Source organism: Carassius carassius, chromosome 5 (assembly GCF_963082965.1).
Source record: "Carassius carassius chromosome 5, fCarCar2.1, whole genome shotgun sequence".
Taxonomy (NCBI): domain Eukaryota; kingdom Metazoa; phylum Chordata; class Actinopteri; order Cypriniformes; family Cyprinidae; genus Carassius; species Carassius carassius.
This window is the reverse complement of record NC_081759.1, coordinates 38,488,971-38,513,730: the sequence shown is the minus strand read 5'-3', so window position 1 is coordinate 38,513,730 and position 24,760 is coordinate 38,488,971. Positions and strand designations below refer to the sequence as shown.

At 37.1% G+C, this 24,760-nt stretch overlaps 4 protein-coding genes and 1 long non-coding RNA gene across 11 annotated transcripts; 2 read left to right on the top strand and 3 right to left on the bottom strand.

Moving 5' to 3' along the window:
• The first annotated feature begins 8,805 nt into the window (after positions 1-8,805).
• Positions 8,806-9,610, top strand: LOC132141574 (uncharacterized). Its single transcript, XM_059551219.1, has 2 exons — positions 8,806-8,942; positions 9,058-9,610. The coding sequence occupies exon 2, from the start codon at positions 9,061-9,063 to the stop codon at positions 9,529-9,531; it is 471 nt and encodes a 156-aa protein (XP_059407202.1). The 5' UTR covers positions 8,806-8,942; positions 9,058-9,060; the 3' UTR covers positions 9,532-9,610.
• Positions 9,611-11,136: 1,526 nt separating this feature from the next.
• Positions 11,137-18,453, bottom strand: LOC132140468 (peroxisomal membrane protein 2-like). The gene is made up of 5 exons (XM_059549253.1): positions 18,233-18,453; positions 12,616-12,738; positions 12,288-12,450; positions 11,757-11,876; positions 11,137-11,673 (listed from the first exon to the last, which is right to left on the bottom strand). The coding sequence occupies exons 1-5, from the start codon at positions 18,340-18,342 to the stop codon at positions 11,605-11,607; spliced, it is 585 nt and encodes a 194-aa protein (XP_059405236.1). The 5' UTR covers positions 18,343-18,453; the 3' UTR covers positions 11,137-11,604.
• Positions 13,698-16,882, top strand: LOC132140467 (E3 SUMO-protein ligase ZBED1-like). The gene is made up of 3 exons (XM_059549252.1): positions 13,698-14,668; positions 15,133-15,761; positions 15,849-16,882. The coding sequence occupies exons 1-3, from the start codon at positions 13,810-13,812 to the stop codon at positions 16,233-16,235; spliced, it is 1,875 nt and encodes a 624-aa protein (XP_059405235.1). The 5' UTR covers positions 13,698-13,809; the 3' UTR covers positions 16,236-16,882.
• Positions 18,454-18,655: 202 nt separating the features above from the next.
• LOC132141573 (uncharacterized) lies at positions 18,656-19,570 on the bottom strand. The gene is made up of 2 exons (XR_009433903.1): positions 19,215-19,570; positions 18,656-19,175 (listed from the first exon to the last, which is right to left on the bottom strand). It is a non-coding gene; the product is annotated as an uncharacterized LOC132141573 (long non-coding RNA).
• A 16-nt stretch (positions 19,571-19,586) lies between these two features.
• Positions 19,587-24,164, bottom strand: LOC132141572 (ubiquitin carboxyl-terminal hydrolase 30-like). 7 transcript variants are annotated; one of them, XM_059551214.1, is made up of 13 exons: positions 24,013-24,164; positions 23,334-23,443; positions 22,222-22,404; positions 22,028-22,131; positions 21,760-21,858; positions 21,612-21,657; positions 21,432-21,526; positions 21,285-21,344; positions 21,072-21,158; positions 20,907-20,987; positions 20,586-20,799; positions 20,070-20,178; positions 19,587-19,978 (listed from the first exon to the last, which is right to left on the bottom strand). In XM_059551214.1, exons 1-13 carry the CDS (start codon positions 24,081-24,083, stop codon positions 19,732-19,734), a joined length of 1,506 nt encoding a protein of 501 aa, XP_059407197.1. In that variant the 5' UTR covers positions 24,084-24,164; the 3' UTR covers positions 19,587-19,731. The 7 variants fall into 7 exon arrangements, with proteins under 7 accessions (XP_059407197.1, XP_059407199.1, XP_059407200.1 ...); XM_059551216.1 differs by having other exon boundaries at positions 23,879-24,140; XM_059551217.1 differs by having other exon boundaries at positions 23,905-24,140.
• Between the last annotated feature and the right edge of the window lie 596 nt (positions 24,165-24,760).

Here is a 24,760-nt window from a genome sequence, read left to right as displayed (position 1 = left end):
TTTAGCACCATTTAGCCAAAAAACACCAAGATATAAAACTATCCATATTGCCAAGCCCTAGTGCACAGTCCTGCTCTTTACTTAAACCAACAACTAAACCAAACTACCAAATGAAAACAGATTGGGGATCTGTGTCTGTTAAGTTAATATGTAAATAAATACCTGTCCATCACTTTGTGCGTGCAGTCCTTCACATCTTTCCCACCCACTCTTGCCAGCTGACAAACCTATAATTAAAAAAACACATGAAAATATATTAATGGTAAAAAATTGAGAACAGGGTCCAGTTGTTTGCTGCCCTAAAAAACATCACATGTAAACCATACAAAAATCATATGTATAATCATGAAATAATTGAAAGATTTTAACTCAAATATAAAAAAAATCCCAAAACATTTTATCAGCAGGTAAATACAAAAAGCTGAAAGAATTTGCTGGATCGATATTGAAATGTATCAATATATAAGATCTCTGCTGTATTACTCTGTTGCATATATTTTCTGGCATAAAATGCGACTCAGGGTGTGTCTCCTTACAACAAAATTAGCACGCATAATCTTTCGGAAGCATATCACCCTGACTGACTTGCAGCTTGGCAAAACAAAAACTTCCAACATTTTAATTAAAAGAAATACACTACAGTTTATACAAATTTTATTATAATAAGCAAAACTTCAGTTACCTAAGACTTCACCTACCACTGCAGATGTGTTCTGTACTGAAGTGAAAAGTGGAAATAAGACCTGTTTTCCGGTTAGAACGTTCGGTGTTCCGCATAGCCCCCTATTGGCATTAGTCAAGTCCTAATTAGTCAAGTTAGTGCTGGGCGGTTTGACCAAAAATTTATATCACGTTTTTTTTTTATTTTTTTTTTTATGATGACGGTTTTCCGGTTTATGACGTTTTTTTATTTTATTTTCATGCATAGTCAGGTGTTCAATGCATTTTCTACTCATTGAGAGAGGAATTACTGCAGTAAATTGATTTAGGATGGTCTATTTTACTGTCATTAGTGAATATTGTAGAATATTTCCACACTAGTAAAACAGGTTTGCATGGCCCCAGAAAATTATGCTGTTGCTTACAAATAAGAGCCAGTCATGCTTCTAATGAAGTGAGGAATCAGAATGCAAAGACAATTGTAGTCAAAATTCAGAACTTTAACTTTTCAAATTTCACTTCTTTTTTATTTTTTATAAAAAACCAATACAAAAAAATATAACAACTTGCAATACAGGTACATTACACAGTATTCAAGTAAATCTAAAAAGGAAATATAAAACAAGTGACTTAGTGAAGTTACAATTTGCATTAATATTACATACACTATCACACATACAATCTCGCTCTTTTAATAAGTGTTTATGTTGAGAGGAATGGATTCCGAATGGCTACTGTTCTCTGTCATTTTACATTGTTTCTGTGTTTAGCGTGAAAGCTCACGTGATTGCCACCAACTCGGGATAAAATTTGTGCAGGACAGTCGTGCCGTGTACCGGCTGCATTGATGCGAATGTGTGCAATATCTCACGACCTCCCAAGTGTCCGAACTTGCAGCGTGTACATCCGTAACACCAGAACACTGCCGTTTGTTTACCCTCACCACTGCTTGCAATCGCTGAAGTGCAACATTTTAAAGGGTCCGTCTGAAACAGTGTCGTGTGGCGCAGTGCAACGTTCCGACTTCCGAACGTTGTGTACTTGAATACATCAGTTTGGCGGTTTATTAAAAATTAACATCGTAACGAAAATATACAGCGGCTTTCGGTATGAACTGGTTTACCGCCCAGCACTAAGTCAAGTCAAGTCAGGTTTATTTATATAGCGCTTTTCACAATACGTATTGCCCCAAAGCAGCTTCACAGTACCAAATTAAAGGTAATAATGTAACAAGGTTTATTTCTAGTGGAAAAACACAATGTGATAATGTCTATGTTTATTAAGGATAATCAATAGGATTGTAAGCTCATTAGAGGTTGAAAACTTCTTACCAAGGTTTCAAATTTGTTTTTATCCAGAAGAGAAGCCTCCTCCCTCTCGAACTCTTCCAAGGTGTTAATCTTTCTGATCTCAATGCTAGATTTAGGCATGCTCCTCTGGAGTTTTTTGACCTCATCAGTGAGAGTCACCAGCTTTGTCAGCACTATTTTTTGGAATTCTGGCAATAATGAGAAATTAAGAAAAATAATAATAATTACTCACTATAATCATGGTTCTCTGGTAACAGCAAGGCATTTCAGTAAAAGTGTGCTCTCTAGCAATCCTAGAAAAATGAATAACTATTCAATTTGTTACATAACACTATTTAACAGGTAAACTTTAACCCTGTATTTGACAAATCAGTTGTATTAAATAACAATTTTATTAAGAGATGGTTCTAGACTAAATGTCATAAATGCCAAAGCAATAAGATGAAAACCTGAAGTCTGATTCACCAGTTACAAAGAGAATGTAATGTTAATACATAAGTAATTAGTCTGGGTGTTACATGAAAATATTCTTGTACTTACTCGCTTCTGACAGGGGGAATGTGGTTGGCACATCCCTATTATAACTGGACTTTTCATGTGAAAGACCTAAGCAGGAAAGAAAAAAGTGTGTGAAGCGATCAATATATTTAGAACACTTGTACAATGTGCCTCATTAAGTGATACAACCAATGACATTCACCATCTATGGACCTACTTTCCACAGCCTGGGACCTGGGTACACCTGAGAAACCCAAACCACCAACATTAGTTATTCAGTATGAATAGTATTATTCATGCTAATTTGATATTCAATAAGACAAGCCAAATGTAACTGGCAATACTCACGACTGCTTGAATTGTCCCGGCCCACAGACCTGGATGAACCTGTGCAACCCAAATGTAGCCATTATCAATAGTGCAAATTACCCATGCTAATTTAATATTCAATAAAACACAACTGTGCCTGGCTATACTTACAACTAATTGAACTGTCCCGGCCCACAGACCTGGACCTGGATCTGGACGAATCTGTGGAACCCAAAACTGAAACATCATTTTGTCATGACCAATTAGTAACCTGCATGCTGATTTGAAAATTTAAAAATGAAAAGTTTAACTCACCACTAGTTGACCTGTCGAAGTCCAAAGACCTGGGTGTGCCTAAGCAATGCAGAGCAGAAACATCAGTGATTCATTATCATTAGTCCTAGTGACCAGCCTGCAATATTCAGCAATGAAAGGCTATACTCACGACTAGTTGACCTGTCACGGCCCACAGACCTGGGTGAACCTAAGCAATGCAGAACAGAAACATCAGTCAGTCATGATCAACATTGTTAGTTACCTGCATGCTGCTTCGATAATTTAAAAATGAAAAGTTATACTCACGACTAGTTGACCTGTCACGGCCTGTAGACCTGGCTGTACCTAAGCAATGCAGAGCAGAAACAAACATTAGTGATTCTTTATCAACAGTCCAAGTGACCAGCCTGCAATATTCAGCAATGAAAGGCTATACTCACGACTAGTTGTCCTGTCACGGCCCGCAGACCTGGCTGTACCTAAGCAATGCAGAACAGAAACATCAGTCAGTCATGATCAACATTGTTAGTAACCTGCATGCTGATTTGAAAATTTAAAAATGAAAAGTTTAACTCACCACTAGTTGACCTGTCGCAGTCCAAAGACCTGGGTGTGCCTAAGCAATGCAGAGCAGAAACATCAGTGATTCATTATCATTAGTCCTAGTGACCAGCCTGCAATATTCAGCAATGAAAGGCTATACTCACGACTAGTTGACCTGTCACGGCCCACAGACCTGGGTGAACCTAAGCAATGCAGAACAGAAACATCAGTCAGTCAATATCAAGTGTTAGTAACCTGCATGCTGATTCGATAATTTAAAAATGAAAAGTTATACTCACGACTAGTTGACCTGTCACGGCCTGTAGACCTGGCTGTACCTAAGCAATGCAGAGCAGAAACAAACATCAGTGATTCTTTATCAACAGTCCAAGTGACCAGCCTGCAATATTCAGCAATGAAAGGCTATACTCACGACTAGTTGTCCTGTCACGGCCCACAGACCTGGGTGAACCTAAGCAATGCAGAACAGAAACATCAGTCAGTCATGATCAACATTATTAGTAACCTGCATGCTGATTTGAAAATTTAAAAATGAAAAGTTTAACTCACCACTAGTTGACCTGTTGCAGTCCAAAGACCTGGGTGTGCCTAAGCAATGCAGAGCATTGTCATTGTTCTCTGTATTGACAGCACTCCAAATGTACAAAAAAATGAGCTCAATGTTAGAATTGACCGGAGTTCTCCTTTAACTTAGTTGACATGTAGCTGCTAGTTGAAAAGTTACTAGTTAGTAGACTGTCTAAAGTGGACTATCAAAATAAAGTGTAACCAAAAAAACTTTATGATATTTTGAAAAACACTCACTATTGGTATTACCCTATTATAACAATGTTATACTTACAAAGTCCTTGATGGGACGTCGACTCAAGTGCAACACCGTCAAAAAGCGACACGAGGAGCCTTCCTTGGCAACTAAGCTAGCTTAAGTAGCTAGCACGTCCTTTTAGAGGGAAAAAAACATTTGAATTACTTAGCTGAACCAACTTGGACTAACGAAAAAAACTTTATGATATCATTTCTGGAATCACTCACTATTAGTATAACCAATATTTTAACATACTTACAAAGTCCTTGATGGGGACGTAGACTCAAGTGCAACACTGTGAGACAGCGACACGAGGAGCTAGCTTAAGTAGCTAGCGCGTCCATTTATAGGGAAAACAAATTGAATTACTTAACGTTAGCTGAACCGGGACTAACGAAAAAAAACTTTGATAACATTTCGAAAAACACTCACTATTAGTATTACCATATTATAACATAATGTTACTTACAAATTCCTTGATGGGGACGTCGACTCAAGTGCAACACAGTGAGACAGCGACACGGAGACTAACGTTAAGCGATCTTAAACGTTCGTCCATTTAGAGGGAAAAAAAAACACTTGAATTACTTAGCTGAACCAACTGGGACTAACGAAATAAAAACATTATAATAACATTTCGGGAATCGCTCACTATTAGTATTATCAATAGTATAACATACTTACAAAGTTCTTGATGGGGACGTCAAGTGTAACACGATACAGCTAAAAGCCTTGGTGCAGAATGCGGCGGAGCATGCTGCGCGGACTGCAGTCACATATATCCGTCCGCCACAGAACTGATAAACTTGTATTCCGAGCATGTTTGATCATTATATAAATCATGTTATAAAAGTAAAAAAAAAAAATCAAAGTAATTGACACAGTTTGTATTTTTTATTATCACTATAAAGGTAGAACTATTTTTCACATGGGATCTAGGGAATCTTCTTGAAACCGGAAGGTGTACCCAATAAAACCGCCTTTTCCACCACACTTTTAAGAACAAAAACGAAAGGAAAAAAAAAACACTCTTATCCGAAAAACATCTATGCTTATCACTTTTAAAAATATATAATTTTACTAATTAGCATACACGTCATAAAAAAACACCAAAACAATAAACTATAAAATAAATTGACATTTGTAGGAGTATGGGTGAAATTTATTTTATATTTGGGCTTGCCCATGTTGCTGAAGGGGTCAAGGTGGTCAGAACAGCGCTCTTTTGGAACCCCAGGCCTTTAAAAATAACTTAAGGCCAAATATGTGGAAATTTACCCATCACCCTCAAACAAAGACAATGACAAATGGAAAAAATACAATAAATAAATAACTTTTTCTAGAATAAATAATTTAAAAACTTTAGAATAATAGTCGGACTGGAAGTATTTGTGTCAACGTCTACCATTCCCACTTCCCAAAAATCATGTGGTTATAACTCACATTATCAGTTATTGTTTGGTTTATTCCTCGCCTTGAATTTGAGGGACCAGATCTGTCAATTTGTGCCAACCTGCCTGTATCCTATAGGCCTACCTCTCAGAGATGATCAGATCATAAAAAAATTGTGACTGACCTGCCTAAGTTTAAAAGAGCAAGGTGACCAAAATAATAAAATTATGTAGAGGGTTGAATGCAATACAATTGTGATATTGACAAGGAACTAGCGTCAACTATGGCGTCGCTCCTACAGTGTTGTGACCGTTTCGGAGTGATATATGATAAGTCTGATTTTGAAGATCTAATTTCAAAATGTTACTGCATATTGTAGTGTTTTTTTGCAAATTCAGTGACTACTCCACACAGCTGATCAACACAGGACCAGTTGACCATGTTCTTGGCCTCCGTCACCTTGACACGAATTAGGGTTACTCATTTTTGGAGGTGCACACCAAAGGAGAAGCTTGTTTATTTTGGAACTGTCTTTCACGTGGATATTTTGGTGGTACATTTTGTAAATTTTTATAAAATATTATGTGAATCCTAACTTTGAATTTAAATGTTTTCATGAATGTAAAAAGAAAATTGATAATTTTTAAATCTGAAAAAATTCTGTTAGCTAAATGTATTCACAAATGTAAATTTTATGCAGCCCTTTTTTTAAAGATTTAAACATGAAATGAAAATATATTTTGAGTATTGAGTTCTATAAGAAAAACTTAAAAGCCATACAGGCTGCGCAGTGTTTAAGGACCTTAATCTGGAATGAAAGACTTTAGGAAATTGGACTGAGGGACTCTGGAAATGTTATAACAATGATGATGGTTGTTTTTTTTAACAGCCTTTTGATTATAGTGGGCAGGCCACAGTGGCCGGCCTTTAACATATTTTCAATCATTAAATCTGGATGTTTACGAATGTTTAGATTGTGGCAAAATTGGACATCTTTATTCACATAATTTGTCGAATAATTCTGGATGTCAACGTACAGATTATAACCATATGAACGTATTTCCTCAACTAGTTCTGGCTGTCAGTGGACGTTTAGATTATGGCCAGATTGAACATCTTTATTCACATTTATGGACCGTTTCTGGATTTTGTTGTAGTTTCAGTCTTTCAATCAATCTTTCTGGCAAAATGACTTCAGAGATCTTTGATGCCAGAAACAATTAGACTTTATTTGAACAAACAAAGCCGAGCGCCTCCTGCAGAAAGGACACTCCAGTTCTGTGGGGTTTCACAGATAATATACCCACATCCCTTCCAAATATGGTCACCTCCTTTAGATTATTTTTGGGTGAGACTTTGTACCAGGTGTCTTTACTGAAATAACATTCTCAGGCCTTGGTTTTCAGGCCTTTGCTACCAAAGTCAACCAAAGTCATACACACAAAGGGAATAAATAATAGTGTACAAATGTAGGCCTATAAGTAAATTGCTTATTTTCTAAATAATAAAATCTTCAACATTGTCAACGGACGTCCAGATTATAGCCTATGAACGTCTGTTCAGTGGACGTTTAGATTATGGCCGGATTGGACATCTTTATTCACGTCATTTATGGACTGTTTCTGGATGTCAACGGACGTCCAGATTATAGCCAGTATGAACGTCTTTTCTGAACTAGTTCTGGCTGTCAGTGGACGTTTAGATTATGGCCAGATTGGACATCTTTATTTGCGTCATTTATGGACTGTTTCTGGATGTCAACGGACGTCCAGATTATAGTCAGTATGAACGTCTTTTCTGAACTAGTTCTGGCTGTCTGTGGACGTTTAGATTATGGCCGGATTGGACATCTTTATTTGCGTCATTTATGGACTGTTTCTGGATGTCAACGGACGTCCAGATTATAGTCAGAATGAACGTCTTTTCTGAACTAGTTCTGGCTGTCTGTGGACGTTTAGATTATGGCCGGATTGGACATCTTTATTTGCGTCATTTATGGACTGTTTCTGGATGTCAACGGACGTCCAGATTATAGTCAGTATGAACGTCTTTTCTGAACTAGTTCTGGCTGTCTGTGGACGTTTAGATTATGGCCGGATTGGACATCTTTATTTGCGTCATTTATGGACTGTTTCTGGATGTCAACGGACGTCCAGATTATAGTCAGAATGAACGTCTTTTCTGAACTAGTTCTGGCTGTCAGTGGACGTTTAGATTATGGCCGGATTGGACATCTTTATTCATGTCATTTATGGACTGTTTCTGGATGTCAACGGACGTCCAGATTATAGTCAGTATGAACGTCTTTTCTGAACTACTTCTGGCTGTCAGTGGACGTTTAAATTATGGCCAGATTGGACATAAATTCACAGTGTCATGAATCGACTAATTCTGGCTGTCAATGGACGTTCAAATCATGGCCTGGACGGACGGACGTGATATCAACCTGTTTTGTACGTCCACAGACGTCGCTTGCTCAGTGGGAAGATACAAAACAGAACGTTCCCCAAGAGTTTTTATCGTTCTTGCAGGTTATTTATTTATTTAGATTTTTTTTTTATTGTTTGTTATATTTATTTAGGATGTTTGTTTGTTTTGCATCCGAGTTTTAAAATTATCTGCGGGTAAACAGAACGTTGCAAGAAGGTGTTTTTTTTAAAATTATTATTATTATTACCTGCAGGGAACCAATACGCCCACTGAACGTTCTTTAAAGGTTATTTCTATTTTTAGAATGTTTTGGGACCCACAAATGGCTGGCTGCGTAAATTCAGCTAAACGAGATTTATAAATAAATAAATAAATAAAAGAATGAATGAATGAATGAATGGATAAATTTATATTTCATATCTGATTTTATTATTATTAGTAGCCTATTTGCTCTGAACATCCTGTTGATCAATGATTTCTCGGGACTTACATCAGCGATTTGGTGAGAATGGAAACCGAAAATGACTGAGCAAGTTTAAAAAAAAAAAAAAAAGGAAACATTGTTTTGAGGCGGGGCTTGAGCTGACGCTTTATATATTCATGCCTTTGCTCACCAGAGGCACATTATCTTACAAAACTTATTGAAGATAACATTCAGCGAAAGCCATATTCAGCGAAGCATTTAAACAACCAGACAGGTAAACCGTATACCTATGAAAATATTGAGCATTAACATTGACTCCAGTTTTAAGAAACTAAATGGTGCTGTAGTTGTCAGTTTTTAATTCTTTTATATTTAATCTCATCTGAAAGGTGATGGAGCTGATGATAAGACTGCTGGGCGGAGAGGTGAAGCGTCTGGAAGTGAGCGGTGAAGCCACAGTTGGCGAACTGAAGAAACTCATCTCTCAGATCTTCGGAGAGCCTTCTTACAAACAGAAGCTGTCTGCCGATAACGGTTCGCGTATCAGCCTTGAGGATGAGTCTCGAACCCTCAGCAGTTACGGTCTGCACTCTGGATCAGTGGTCAGTCTGCTCATCACCAACCCCGGACCTTTCCAAGTGTTCGTCAGGAATGAGAAGGGCCAGACCGGGACGTATGAAGTGGATATCAATGAGACCGTAGATCAGCTCCAGGCTAAGATCTACCGCAAAGAGAGAGTCCCCGTGGACCAGCAGAGACTGATTTTCAACGGAAGACAGCTGGAGTCCGGCAGAAAGTTGCAGGAATACGACATCAGCTCAGGAAGCAGCATTCACATGACTCTCCGTCTGCGAGGAGGATGATCGGGTGAATGTGTGCAAAAAGGACTAAAAAGTGTTCTCTTTAGATTTGTTAATGATGTAGCTACGATAGGCCTGTTATACTCGCTATCAAAATGTGTGTTTTTTCTTCATGTCTTTAGAACTCATGCATTGTTGGCTATTTATCTGCAGAATTCTTCAGGGGAACACATTCAGGTGTCCTTGTTACATGTTACATTTACTGACTATTATAATAACAGTAAATTCTGCATAATTACATGCAAGTAACCTTAAGACAGACCGCAAATCTAACCTTAACCATATAGTAAGGTACACGTAGTTAATCAATTTTACTCAGTACTTAAATGTATAATTGCACTGTAAAAAGGACACCTTAAAATAAAGTGTAGCCTAACCCTCTTCAGAACTCATGAGGATAAATCCATTGTATATAACTGTATCTTTGATCATGATGATCTTTCACTGTGACAAAATAAAATACTCCAATCATTCCCAAGAAGAAATTTTTAGTAAACTTTTTTGTAGTTCAGTGGTTCTCAGGTTATTGTGATTTACTAAATAATATTTTCTTAAATTCACAATTTCCCAAAAAGACTGCCATACCTAGTAAATGTTAATTATTTATAAAATAAAAGTGTAATTTTATTAATTTACGTGGTGTCCAGGTCTGTTAATCACCAACATAAAAAACTGTGCAAAGTGTTTTGTACCATGTCTCCAGAAACCAAACACATAACGTGGTATAAGACACATGATAATGAATGGAAAGTGTTGAGTCTTCTCAGACTGATACGCTGCATATGTTCAGCTCATATCAGAGGGTGTGGCTCTCTGTAGGGTGTGTCTGGATCACCTGGGTTTCCCTCGTCATGTGATCATGGGGAAAACCCTCTTATACCAATGATTCACTCAAGAGCAGAATGAAAAATAAAGGTTGTGTAAGCAGCTGTCAATGAAACAGCTTTTTCGTTTTCATTGCCAACTAATCTAAAGTCAACGTGATTCAGGATTATTATTAAATAAATCTTTTGTGATCTATTCACCGAGAGGTTCTTTGGGGAACCAAAAATGGTTCTTTTCTATGGCATCACTGTGAAAACTCACACTTGGAACCTTTATTATTGAGTGTAGAGTATAACTGCAATGGACGTTACACAAATAACTAAATAAAAAATAGTAAAAGTAATAATAATAGAAGCATTAGGGAACGAAGTACAAAATTTCACATTAAATCTCACTATGATGTAATTCTTGTCCATGAGATTTCAAGCTCTGTACACACCTGCATGTTTGTATCTTGCATCATGTTTATGGCCTGTTATACTCACTGCTTTTCTGAAGTATGGAAACAGAAATTTGCTGAATAATCACTGGAAAGGAAACCAAGCCTAGGGGTGAGTTTAAAACAATCATGAATATTAAGAACTGATTGTGTGTTTGTGAAAGAGGCAACTTCATTTCTATAACAAAAAAAAGTAATAAGTATATTTGATTTCTTAATATTAGAGCTGCTATAAATGTGGTGTGAAATGTGCCTTTCACATTTTAAATACAACAATATAACCCTCTTTAAAACACTGGCATACAGTAAAGAGCCTTTAAATCATAATATTAGGTGAAATAAAAAATATTTGTAATCAATTTTTTATTGGTGTGTGTGCTGGTAATTATTTTAAACCAAGTGTCATAAAAACAACATTGTATGCATTTATCGGGCTATGAAATTATATAAAATATATTAGCAAGACCATTGCTATTTATGTACATCAACTCGCAGTGAAGATAATAGCAGGAGTATTAGTAACCGCTAAAATAATTTTGTGCTCAATATATTCTAAGTAATGACATTATTGTCAGGTGCTTCCACAAGCAGATTTTTTTCTTAAATGATTCATAACACATCAACAATTCATTAACCGTCAGTGAAAGTAGCAGTAAAATCTCATTACTGATCCACATCACAAGTTAATTTCCAGAAACCGACCAATCCCCGTCAGTTTTCCTGGAAGACATTTAAAACGTTTCGATGCGCAGCAGTCCATTAAAGGCACAAACTGGATTCAACCAAGGCCTGCTGTAGCTGGTTTTGTGCTTTCATTTCCTGACCGAGGCTAGATAGGCATACCAGAATAAAGCAACCAGGTTTGCAAACAGCACTCGAAACTGTGCAAAGAAAATGAGATAATTGTTTAGAGAAATCTTATGCAATTTGGAAGAGAGGACTGTTGGAATGTTCTTTCACCTACCTGTACAGGTACATAGTTGATATTGATGAACTGAATCGGGGTCCAAACTTTCCAGTTCATCTTCATCGCAGGCCAGAAACTTGTTTTAAGTTTGTTTTGAACATCTGCAAGAGTCTTGCCCTGCAAAGATCACATTTGCATTATTTTCAGGATATCATATTGATATTGTCAATGTGCATTTATATTCCTCTCATCACAATATGCAGGCAGAGTCAATCAGAGGAAAATCAGTCCTGTTGCGTCACATTCCACAGAGTTATGAAAATCGCATACTTGCTTCATCCACACTCCACTCATCTCACTGCACTTACTACCAACTTCTCCATGCTTAACAGTAAATGGTAGAACAATGTTTCAGTAACAACAAAGTTGCATATAGAGAGGTATTCCCAGAATATGAGGTAAGTGTAAACACACAAAGAAATCAAGTAATATTGTTGTGCTGTTTTTTAAGAAAGCATATTTTTCCATACAACAAAGTACAAACCATGATTAATCTCACAAAGACGTCCAGCTATAATGAAACATTACCTCCAAAGCATTCATAACCACATAAAAGAGCAAGAGGAAAGCAGGAGCGAATATTAGACGTTCTAGCAGCAGGCGCTTGATCAGGCAGTATGGGACCGTGTTTGGAAACAGCACCTCCAGGAGATGGTAGAAGTAATGACTGACTGGACCTGTGATAAAAAGTCTGAAAAAGAACAATTAAAAAGAGACATTTGTAAGTCATTTAACATTCCTGGTATTAATTTTATGTGTAATGTGAAATGTATGCGTAGTCTTTGAAATATTTAAATAAAATATATATTTTACATGATTATGGGGTGTGTGTAATTGAAATGCGTTGCTACTCTACCCAAATACTGCAAACTGTAAGGGTCCCAGAACATTGATTTTCTTTTTTGGGCTATTTTCTTTGTTGCTTTTCCTGTACTCCAAAGCTTGAGACAGCAGATTTCCCAAAGCAGAGAGAATACCACTGCAAGAAAGAACAAAACTGTCATTGTATCATTGAACCCACATGGCCTTGCATCTAAAGATTTAGATACATGTCTTTCTGTGTTTGGTCAGAGCCCGTCTACGGAGAGCCTTCCCACTCCCTATTAAGTCCTATTGTACCGAATTTTGGTTGCAGTTCCACCAGAGTTCCACTGGGGGCGATCGCCATGAGTGCAAAATGAATGGGAGTCTTTTTTGGATTGAATGCGATTTTTTTGCAAGGCCGTTCACATTTCAAATTAAATGCGACCTTTTGTGATCTCCTGTGTGAATGTGAAATGTCCCAGAAGTGACCCGCATGCGCAGAAGAGTACTCAACGCTCAACGACGTCACTCGTTGTTTGCGGAAGTAGCTAACGTTAAACATGGATGTCAACAACAGTGTAGTCAACAGCGGATCTCTTTTTGCAATATTAAAGTTATTTTCCCAACGGAGCCAGCACAATTACAATCTTCTCGTTTTAAGAAGAAAAATAAAAAGGAGGAGAGCAAGGTTTTTGGCCATGGCGTTTTGTGGAGCAGTGTTAGCAACGTCGGTACAGAGAAACGTGTGGGTGCGGAGTCGTAGCCAGGAGTGGTGGGATACTGATGTGAGTGGCTTCACTAATACAGAATTCATCAGTTTATCTTCTCGTTCCCGCCTACTTCAACGCAGAATTATGACGTTTGTAGAGTATCAATGACGTACGGGTCGGATACATGTGGCCTGGCCGTTCAGACGGAGGTCGCATTTCAAAAGATCGGATACGTATCGGATTCAGGACCACATACCCAAGTGGCCTGGGTCACATTTGAAAAGATCGGATCGGTGTCGTTCAGACTGTCATGAAAAGATCAGATACAGGTCGCATAGGGGCAAAAAAATCGGAATTGGGTCGTTTCTAAGGCTGAACGATTAATTGCATTTGCGATAATATCGCGATATGAGAAAATGCGATTTTCTAATCGCTACGTGCGCGATTTGAGGTGGGCACGTGACGCGAGCGAAAGAGCGGAGAACTCGGCTGCAACAACTTTTCATCCTGTCAGTTCATCTTTAACCTGTAGCGCAATGGCCTCTGCCTCGACGGAACAGTCAGTAACTGACACAGCTGCGACTTTAATCTCAAAGAGGAACAGCACGTCGGTGGTGTGGAACTATTTTGGTTTCAAAAAAGAAGATGCTGCACAGCTTCAGGTGTTATGCAGAGCATGCCGTGCTCCCGTTGCGACTTCACGGGGTAACACTACAAACTTGTTTCAGCACTTAAAAAAATACCACAAATCAATGTATGACAGTTGTATGACCAAAATACCGAGCACCAGTGCGCCAGACAGGCCAAATACCTCAAGACAGGGATCACTGACCGAAATGTTCGAAAGTGTCACTCCGTATGAACGTAATTCAAAACGGCACGGGGAAATCACTCGGGCAATAACCGAGTTCATAGCCAAAGATATGATGCCTCTCAGCACGATGACCAAGCCTGGATTCGTGGCATTGACATATACGCTTGATAAACGGTACAATATACCCTCCCGTACATACTTCAGTCAGACTGCCATACCGGAGCTGTACAAAAAGTGTAAAGAGAAAGTCGCCGCGGAGGTTAAAACGGTGGAGTTTTTTGCTAGCACTACAGATATGTGGTCAAGCCGCACAGCTGAGCCTTACCAGAGTCTTACAGTCCATTTTATTGATGAAGATTTCAACCTCAGAGCTCGCTGCCTACAAACTACCTACTTCCCAGACGACCACACAGGGGAAAATATTGCAGCCGGCCTGAGAGAAGGGCTTGCCAGCTGGGATCTCCACGAGGAGAATCACGTCTGCATCACGACGGACAACGCGTCAAATATGGTTCTGGCTGCGCGGCTTAATGAATGGACGAGGCTCCAGTGTTTTGGGCACAGATTACATCTTGCCATTGGTAAGTTATGTCGCGCGTGTGTGTGTGTGTGTGTGTGTGTGTGTGTGCGTGCGCGCAAAAGAGAGAGATGCGTCGATTAGTAATAAGCTGGATACAAATATATAAATTATGTGTAGTTGGGGATTCATTAAATTAATATTTCCTCCCACTCCTTTTCTAATATGTAAATTGAAATATTATGTTTTGATTTTATGTCTGTTGTGGAATGGCCACCTGCATTTTTGTTTTTTTGTTTGTTTTTGTTTTTTTACATGTTCTAAATAAACACAAAAAGTGTGTGTGTGTGTGTGTGTGTGTGTGTGTGTGTGTGTGTGTGAGAGAGAGAGAGAGAGAGAGAGAGAGGACAGGGGTGTGGATGTGTGCATTTTAGAATGACAGAGAATGTGAGTGTGTAATAGTGATAGCCTTGAATCACAAAACTCAAATTTAATTGTGTGTAATACACTACTTTCTATTTCTTTCAGAAAATGCACTCAAAGATGACAGAGTGTCAAGGGCAACAGCACTGTGCAGGAAGCTGGTGGGACACTTTTCCCACAGTTGGAAGAAGAAGGCAGCACTGATGGAGGCACAGAGGGAGCTCAAACTCCCTGAGCACAACCTCATAACGGAGTGCCCAACAAGATGGGGATCTAAAGAAATGATGATTGCTAGAGTGCTTGAACAGGCCAAAGCCATTTCTCAGGTATTGTCTGGAGATCGATATGCACGCTCCCTCATCCCAACCTGGCAAGATATTGATGTGTTGGAGTCGATTCACAAGGCACTGCATCCTCTACTGGAATTTACTGATGCTCTTTCTGGAGAGGAGTATGTGAGCATCTCCTACCTCAAGCCAGTTCTTCACCTTTTTGCCACATCAGTCCTGGCTGAAGATGCTGAGGACACTGACCTGACTAAATCAATAAAAACCAAAGTCCTAGCATACCTCAATAATAAATATGGAGACCCAAACATCCAGGAGCTTTTGGATGTTGCCTGTTTCCTGGACCCTAGGTTCAAAATACAGTACATCAGTACTGACAACATCCCTGCTATCAAGACCCGACTGAAGACAGAGATGGTAGACTTAGCACAGCGTACATATCATCGGGTAAATGATAATTATGTATTTCACAAAAACACAATTTTTCTGTAAAATCTAACTGGAAAACTAATGGCTGTTGTTTTTATCTAATAGGAGAAGAGGTCTCGTACTGAAACTGTTCAGATGCCTCAAAGTGCACAGCCCTTGGGGGAAAAGGCGAAGAGGTCTCTTGGCAGTTTTTTCAAGACCAGTGCAGCCTCTCCTTCTTTGCCTGTTGAAGATGTCGCAGAGGCAGAGTTAAACAATTACCTGATGACTCCTACCATTGATGGAGAAGATGATCCCTTGGCTTGGTGGAGGGTGCACAAGATCAGCTACCCACAGTTGTGCATCATGGCCCGCAAGTATCTTTGTGTACCTGCCACAAGCGCTCCCTCAGAGCGTCTTTTTAGCACAGGAGGGAATATTGTGACTTGCACTCGCTCATCCTTGAAGCCAGCAAAAGTCAATATTCTGGTTTTCTTAGCAAAAAACCTGTGAGCCACTGAGAACAAAACTGTTGGATCATTATAGCTGGCAGTGCCATACTCGTAGTGAACTTTAGTCTGTGTGGTGTGTTATTGTTGTGTACTTGATAAGTGAGGTTGATCTATTCCAAATTATAATATTCAAATAGTTTTTGTCTAATTTAAAAGTGCATTTCTCCATTTTTTTATTTATAACTTTATTTATTTTGATTTTACTAAATATTTTCAAAGCAAATGCTGTTGCAGTTGTGTGAAATGTTACTGACTTTGGAGCAGTAAGATAATTATTATTTTTAATTATTTTTTTCTTCAGACTGTAAATTTTGCACACAGTGTTTACAAAGTGCGCATACCTTTGTTTAAATTATTGAAATGCACAGTGGCAAAGCCATAGATGTTTCTGCAACGAGCAGTTCAATAAAAATGTCATTTATTTCAAGTCATACATGTTTTAATTTAATTATAACAAATAGGCCCAGCCTATGGGAAAGAACATTTCACACTAAATGCATCTAATATTGTGTTGGTCATATTTAAATAATTCATTACGTTTTGTTGGGGAAAAAAGAGGATAAAAAAATCTTTACAAAACAAATCGCATATTAAATCGCAATCGCAATATTGGGGAAAAAAATCGCAATTAGATTATTTTCCCAAATCGTTCAGCCTTAGTCGTTTCAGCCTGCAGTGTGAATTAGACATTCTCTGGTTTGGTCCAAAAGTGAGTGTTACTTTTAACAGGACTTCATTTCCCCACCCCACCAAACAACCAATAGAAAAACAGTGCAAAGTCCTTCATGGCTTAAGCTAAAAAAAAAAAAAAAAAGTAATGGCTAAAGGATATCTTTATATATGACTGCTAATACTACAAAGCATTTTATTAATAAGTTTGATTATTATTATTTGTTTATTTTGCTTATTGTTTAGTGATTTTACTTCTTTTATAAATATTTTATATTAAATATTAATATATTTAAATATATAAAATATTTTTTTAAATGGTATATTTTCAAGTTAAAATAATTCAATGTATAAAATTAAACATTATTCGTAGTTATTAATTATTAATATAAATATTATAGTGCTGTCAAACGATTAATCTCGATTAATGGCATCCAAAATATTTTTTTTCGTTTACATAATATGTGTGATTACTGTGTTTATCTATTATGTATTTATAAATACACACATTATATATTTTTCAAATATAAGCATACAATATTTTTCTTACACACACACACACACACACACACATATATATATATATATATATATATATAATATTTATATAATTTTATGAATTTAGCAGATGCTTTTTTCCAAAGCGACTTACAGTGCTCTAAGGCTATACATTTTTTTTACCAGTATGTTCAGTATATTTATATATATATGTAATAAATATACACAGTACGCACTCACATATTATGTTAACAAAACCTCTTTAATTTTTCATATTTCATTATTATTATTATTAAATTATGTACTCACTGATTTACTGTTTCCCTGATATATTAATAATAAAGTATGCAATTATTAAATAAATAATGAATATATAATAACTGTATTAATATAAGATTGATTGTTAATTACCATTAACTTACATTAGATATATTTTACAATTCATAGGTGTAAATTCACTAACTAGAATAAATAATTTCTACCATGATCAGAACCAACAAGAGATTCTGACTAACAAGAAAAAAAATGCTTTTAAGATTTTTGTGAAATGACAATAAGCTGCTGGTATATTAGCTTTTGTGTTCTATTGTTTTGAGCATAACAATAAGAAACAAAATTAATTCTACTATACTAATTCTACTGCAAGCAGAATTAAATGTAGATGTAGTATTGTTCATTTATAATAATTGATTGGTGGTTCAACCAAGTCTATTATTAAGTCTATTATATTACGATCAGCTTTCATTAAACCTAACGTTAAGTGAATTTCCCAGAAAAAAAAAATCTACAGCTAGCCAACTAATGTTAGCTTTAACAAAAACGTAAACTGACCTCGTAACCGATTTGGTAAGGATTGGATATTTCTTTAACAAACTCAAGTACTGCTGCAGTGCCCTCGTCAGAAAAGGGGAATCTCTTATAAGTACACTTTGCGCTGGCATCTTCAGTTTAGTTTACTAAGTACAACGTCCGTGCACTGGGTTCATGAGAGATCCGTGTTTTTTAACAAAGTGCAAATCTTTACTGAGGAGGGTCAAACGTAGCGTGCGTGCTCTGAACGTGAACGTCATAGAACAGAGGGCTGTCTCTTAAGGAGACAAGCTAGACCAATTCTTAAAGGGACAGAACATCTCGTAATTTACTCACCCCGACTTAAACATCAGCATGAGTTAAATAATTAAATCATTAATTAATTAAAAAAGGGTTTTAGCTATGATATAAACATGTGAAGCTGTAGAAAAGGGTGAGAAAACATTACTATTGCAGAATTTTTTTAATTTAATTGTGAAAAAAATATTCCTCCACACAATCATACACACTAATATCATAAAAATATACACTTGTGTAAATAGCATCATGTACAATCAACAAATAACAAGGAATTTACAGAATAACACTGGAAATGGATGTATACTGAAATATTTATGTCAGCAGAAAATCTATTTGGTAAATACTCAGGATTTAGAAAATGGATTGCATCCCATATTCTTGCTAGGATTCCCATCTAAGTATTAACTAAAGATAAAATGACATGGGATATGACCATTATACTACAAAAACACAGGATTCATAGGAAACCTGGGGGCTGTTTCATAAAACAAGTCTACCGAACAAGCCAGGCTTATTTCAGTTTTGAACCAAATCAACTGACAAGAAGTCAAGACTAGTTGAAATAAACCTAACTTATTTGGTAAGCTTGTTTTATGAAACAGGCCCATGATCTACATGTAGACATGCAACACTTGAGGATACATCCCATGATTTTACATTCTCCCTTTATGAAAAAAAAAACGTAGCAATTTTTACATCTTACAAAAGAACTTTATATGCAAATTGTATAAATATATTATTATTAACAATAGATAATTCATTGACAAAGACACATTATTAATGAAAAAAAAGCGTGATAAACCATGTCAAATGTACTTCTAATAGATCATTATCTTAATGAGCAAAGCAACAATTCTAGGTCCAACTGCTACAAAATATTATCGTGAAAGGTAGAGTTTTTCCACAAAAAAAAAAAAAAAAACCAGGTTAAAATCTGTGTGTGAATCTCTATGTCAGTGGCAACAAGGTGCTACTCGTGACTGGCATCATTCTTATGCTCAGATAACAAGTGGTTTTCTAATACAACAACCGCCATAGACGCAGAGCAAGATTAAGGTTGAAATTTGGTAAGCTTGATCAGAAACAACATGCACACCACACTGCATGCACAGGGATTCACAGTTGCACTTGGCCATAGTAGCATGGCCTGGAATGGAGAGAAACGAGGATTATCGCTCTAGCTTTGAATTAAGAATAAGTTACACGGGTCAGCTGAGACACTACTCTTCCACCCTCAGACCAAACCTTCGCACTCGTTCGTAAAAGAGCAGATATGCGCTGGAGGAGAGCGCCTCCTGGAGACTGGCTTTCCTCACCAAATCATCAGACACCCAGAGCCACTGGGAGCTAAAAGCAGACGTTCCACAGGGAGCTGCAGGGCAGCGGCGGTAAGTGACAAAGTGTCCAGAGTGCATGTCTCCATGATGAACCAGGACAGCCGTCAAGCGAAAGAGATACTCTGAGCTGCTAGAGTGAGGAGAAAAAAAGGTAAGTTACCAGTAACTTAGTAAATAGATATAGACTACATTCCCTGTAGAGCATGCATGGATGCATCTACCTGTAGTCATAAGTGAGGTTGAGCTGTGAGCTCAGTCCTGGTGAGTGCAGAAAGATGGAGGGAAAGGCTCCATTGGACAGTGGCTTATTATTGTTACAGTGTTCTGAATCTGAAAAAGAAATTGAAATTTATCAAAAACACTGAAAAAAACCATTAGATTTTGTTTATATTCTAGAAATAATAATAATTATTATTAATTATATTTTATTATTATTATTAAATCAACATAAACATTATATTTTACATTTATTCATTTAGCAGATTTTAATATTTTCAATATTATATAGAATAAAGTAAAATCATAATAAAAATCGAAACAACAATTATTATGATATTAATATTATTATTCCTACATCTACTATAATTCATTAATTTAAATTTTTCTTGTTAAAATAACACATTTATTGCAAGGATATTTGATTGATTTTACTTTAAATAGAGCAAATCCATATTCACAGGTCAAAATGACAGCAATCCCATAACCACTGAAAAAAAAAAAAAGTTCTGATCTCTTACCAACACCGTTAGCAATGGTTTTGTCTTTTGGGTCTCCGAGAGCTTTGGGCCTGTTTGTTCTGCTGTTGGTCTGGAGGTTCTGACCAGCTGTACAATGTTTGTATCGATCCAGAGACAAATATTCAGTAAACTGAACATGCTCTTGTCTTTTAATGGAAGTGCCCTCTTTAGACCATGTCAATCTCTGCAGATGGATGCAGAGGCACTGAGGCAACTAAAGGTGAAAACACACACACACACAAACCAAGAGGAGGTTATCGAACAGTGTCAACTGTCTGTCAGTGATTAGAAAAGTTTCCTGGTTTAAACAATCATGTCTACCTTTCCAAGTTTCAGCTGCTTGACAAATGTTGTCCTCTGACTCTCAAGGACTTCTCCATTCACAAGCTCTCCAGCCTGCTGCTACAAAGACAATCCGCTCAGTTAGACTCAGAAATATCAGTAAATAAATAAGGTGGCACGGTAGTATAGTAACTTGTATTATACCTTTGTACAGTTTTCACACTCCACTTCTTTGATGGTTTCAGAGGAGATGAAATGCTGGAGACACTGGTCCAAAGTAACTGGTCTGCTCTGATACATGTGAATACAAGTGACGCAAACTATATACATATCTTGGTCTGTAAGATATTTTAATGTGTAGGTTAGCCTTCTACATTAAGTACATGTGATAGTTTATTACAGAACAAGTTAACTTACCCACTGTAGTGACGGGATAGGAAGAGACAAGCTATCGAAAGAATCATAGTGCACAGGATTCTGAAATCAAAAACAGACAGGCTTAACAATTCCATTCTTGCAATAAAATGCTGTAGATTGATTAATATTTGTTAAAAAAAAGATCACCTGCTGCTCACAGCGTTTGCAAGCCATATAACTAGTTAACCGCCCATGAAAAGGGTGCCGAGTCCTCCATAAACTTGGAATAGGATGTAATGGGCCTGAATAAGAAAAAGATAATATAACTAAATGGCAAAAAAAAGAAGAAGTGGTGTATAGTGTTTAAAGAATAAAGTCTTCATTTACCTCCACTTCTGCAGCTTATGTTTTTTTCTTTTGACTCCACAGATTTCTGAAAGCGTTAACATTAGAGAATGTCTAAGTATTAACTGTTTAGTTTCCCGACTATCTTTTGGGTTCTAACACTGCATTAAAAGTGACCGCTGGTGTTTACCTCCAGTGTTTGCATGTCGAACAGATGAGCGACTCTGGGTTGGTGTTCCTGTTCCTCCTCTAATGAAGATGTGAGGACGTGAAAGAGCTCATGAGCATCCTGAAGAGAACATGTGAAAGTAAGTCATTTTTATGTTAATGAACTAATGAAAAATCCAACATTGAGCTAAGGATGCAAAAAAGTGAGAGTACATTGTCCATTTTAGGTGAACCTTTCTAAATAAAATTCTGAAAAAGCTGCAACTGCATTGTCTTTGAGAACATCCTACCTGTTCCTCGAAGGAGCTAATGTGCCATCTGTAAAGCCTGAGAGCTTCTAAGAGGGCTCCCGCATCTAAAACATCATCTTCTCCGGGATCATGACTTGACAGGGCTGTATGAAGGAGGAAAGATGGAGAGCTCACGCTGTTAGCAGGCATTAATATTTTCTGCATGTGTCATAACTGCTTGAATGGGAAATAACCTTTAAGTAACTGCATCAGAGAGCTGGACAGATGAGTCTCTCTATCCGTTCTCTCTGGATGGACGCTGCTTTCGCTTGTAAAGTCTTCAAGCCATCTGATGAAGGAAGGACACGCTGCCAGGCCCTGGAGAAGTGAGTTCATAAAGCACGTGTTCCCCAGATTTAGCAGACCAGGAACCATTCCTGTAAGAGAAATCCCACATTTAATAATAAAAACAATAATACATCATAATATTGCTATTATTAAGTAGACCAACAACCATATCTGTGAGAGAAATAATAAAATTAAGCAATGAATAGTCAAAACACACCTGCAATCTCTGTTTCGAATACAACACAGTCTTGAGTCTTTTTGCTTTCATAAAAAGGAATATATTCATTTGTGAAAAGCAAATTCATGACGTGCCATCTGTGTAACAAAGTACAGTTCCTTAAATGTACACTAAGGTCACTAAGGAATGACTCTTTATAAAGACTGAAGAGGCATTGATTAACAGTTATTAACATTGCGAAACTAGCAATTAAAATGCATGTACATTTATAATACTATATTTTTGTTTTTTTTACTTGGGCACTAAATTAAAGAAACCCGGACAATTTTCCCCTTTGAAAAGTCAAGGAAAATTTGTTGTTTTTTCTATTCTGGCAAACAGGCACGTGAAAGAAAAAAATATTTGCAGTAACATCAGAGAAGAGATGTAATTTCAAGGAGCAGAGGAAGCTAATGTTTAAAATTATTTAGCTGCAATCCAAAACTTTTTTTGTGTTCTAAATTTCCAAACTGTGCTTTTGGCTTGTCCTGAATCACTACGGTGCATCTATAATAATTGTTTATTTTCGGACTATTTTAGACTGTTTCGGATAGGTAGCAATGCTGAGCACATGCGTGATTCGTCGTAGACATAAACAGAGAGCAGTAGCGCCGACTACAATGTTCTTCCGCAAGACGTACGCAGTTCTGTTTATTAACCCTTAGAGCGCCGAAAGATACGGATTGCATGGATAAATAAAATAACAATAAACACTGCTTCTATATTTCATAAAAGTTTAATTTCATCGCGACTTTAAACTTATTCTAAGATTTTAAATCTCAAAGAAATCCGACAACTCACCTTTTCTCCTTTTCTTCCTGTCTGAAATTGGGCCCCATAATACATAGACTCCAGCAGCCATGGCAGCAGCTACTCCACCAATCACACCCCAGTTTTTCATCATCTTGTTCCTGAAACACAAAGAACAAATAAGTGTTTTGGTTTTGTCTATCACAGACAGCAATGAAGTGACAATGTTAAAAAAATCAGAACACATAAAAACAAATCTCATGCTAAGACTTATCATGGCACTTGAATACTGTTGTTGTTCTCTTGTTGATCTGATTGCTTCTATTGTTCTCATTTGTAAGTCGCTTTGGATAAAAGCGTCTGCTAAATGATTAAATGTAAATGTCATGCTCTGATTCATGCTGAACACTAAATTGAAGCTATTTATATTATTAAACACCTGGATGTTAACTTTACACTATTTCTAAGACAGATTTAGTAGGTTTAATAAGCTACTGCTGGCTATCAAGTTGTAAAGAGAGCAGTCCGAATACATTTATTACAGATAAAAGACATGATTGTTCATTCATCTGTGATGATTAATGAAATACAAACACAGTAATAAAAGCGAATGTCTGCTGGCCTCCAGTGCAACAGCTGCCTCCATCTCTACTGCGTTCTCTGCGTATATTAGAGCTACACCGACTCAATATACAGACGTCATGTCACACATGTATACAAAAACTCCGACCTTGCAGCGGCTCTAGTGCGTAAGAACTCTCTGACGAGCTTGTCTGTAGCTCCGTGTTTGCACCAAGGCATATTTGACTGCGCCCAAAAGTGCGGAACTCAACATTGCTCGTGGTTGCGCGACGGACCTTCCGCTGAGCAAGACGCGCCTCGATGTCGCAAGCGGAAATGATGGAAGCCTGAGAACGCTGTAGTTTTTATAGAAGGTTTTTGTTTAAAGAAGTACAGAAATGTAGGCTACTAGAGATGATGTTTAGTGTTGAACACCTGACAGACTAACAAATGATAATAGTGACTGACAGAATTTGGATTAAAAAGCCACGAAGACTTGAAATATGCGTAGGCTTTTAAAGGATTTATGTGTATTTCGATTTGTTTTGTGTTACTAATGAGTGTATCAGTACACGTAAAAGCTGACCGACATTTATAGCCATTTTCACTCACCACTCATTAAATATCTTTATTTATTTTACTATTCTTTCGACACGAGGATACCCTTTCACCTGGCTTTATAACATATCCGACCGTTATTTGCATATATATGCAAATTAATTTCGAATAAAAAAAATGTTTTGTCTTACATTTACATTTATTCATTTAGCAGACGCTTTTATCAAAGCGACTTACAGATGAGGACGTTCTTACATACATTACATAGTTTGTCTTCTTTCTATAGTTCCCATCAAAATACCCATTTGTTTACCCATGTATGCTTGTATATATATATATATGTTTAGGTGTAGGGCAAC

Coding starts and splice junctions, on each gene's coding strand:
- LOC132141574 (XM_059551219.1), top strand. CDS start 9,061: ATGGAGCTGATGATAAGACTGCTGGGCGGAGAGGTGAAGCGTCTGGAA.
- LOC132140467 (XM_059549252.1), top strand. CDS start 13,810: ATGGCCTCTGCCTCGACGGAACAGTCAGTAACTGACACAGCTGCGACT. Junction 14,669..15,132: donor CAGATTACATCTTGCCATTG/GTAAGTTATGTC, acceptor TATTTCTTTCAG/AAAATGCACTCAAAGATGAC. Junction 15,762..15,848: donor CACAGCGTACATATCATCGG/GTAAATGATAAT, acceptor TTTATCTAATAG/GAGAAGAGGTCTCGTACTGA.
- LOC132140468 (XM_059549253.1), bottom strand. CDS start 18,342: ATGCCAGCGCAAAGTGTACTTATAAGAGATTCCCCTTTTCTGACGAGG. Junction 12,451..12,615: donor TTACAGTTTGCAGTATTTGG/GTAGAGTAGCAA, acceptor GTTCTTTTTCAG/ACTTTTTATCACAGGTCCAG. Junction 11,877..12,287: donor TGGTTATGAATGCTTTGGAG/GTAATGTTTCAT, acceptor TGATCTTTGCAG/GGCAAGACTCTTGCAGATGT.
- LOC132141572 (XM_059551211.1), bottom strand. CDS start 23,682: ATGAATCAGAGCATGACATTTACATTTAATCATTTAGCAGACGCTTTT. Junction 22,132..22,221: donor TCTGATGCAGTTACTTAAAG/GTTATTTCCCAT, acceptor TCCTTCATACAG/CCCTGTCAAGTCATGATCCC. Junction 21,345..21,431: donor GCAAACGCTGTGAGCAGCAG/GTGATCTTTTTT, acceptor TTTTGATTTCAG/AATCCTGTGCACTATGATTC.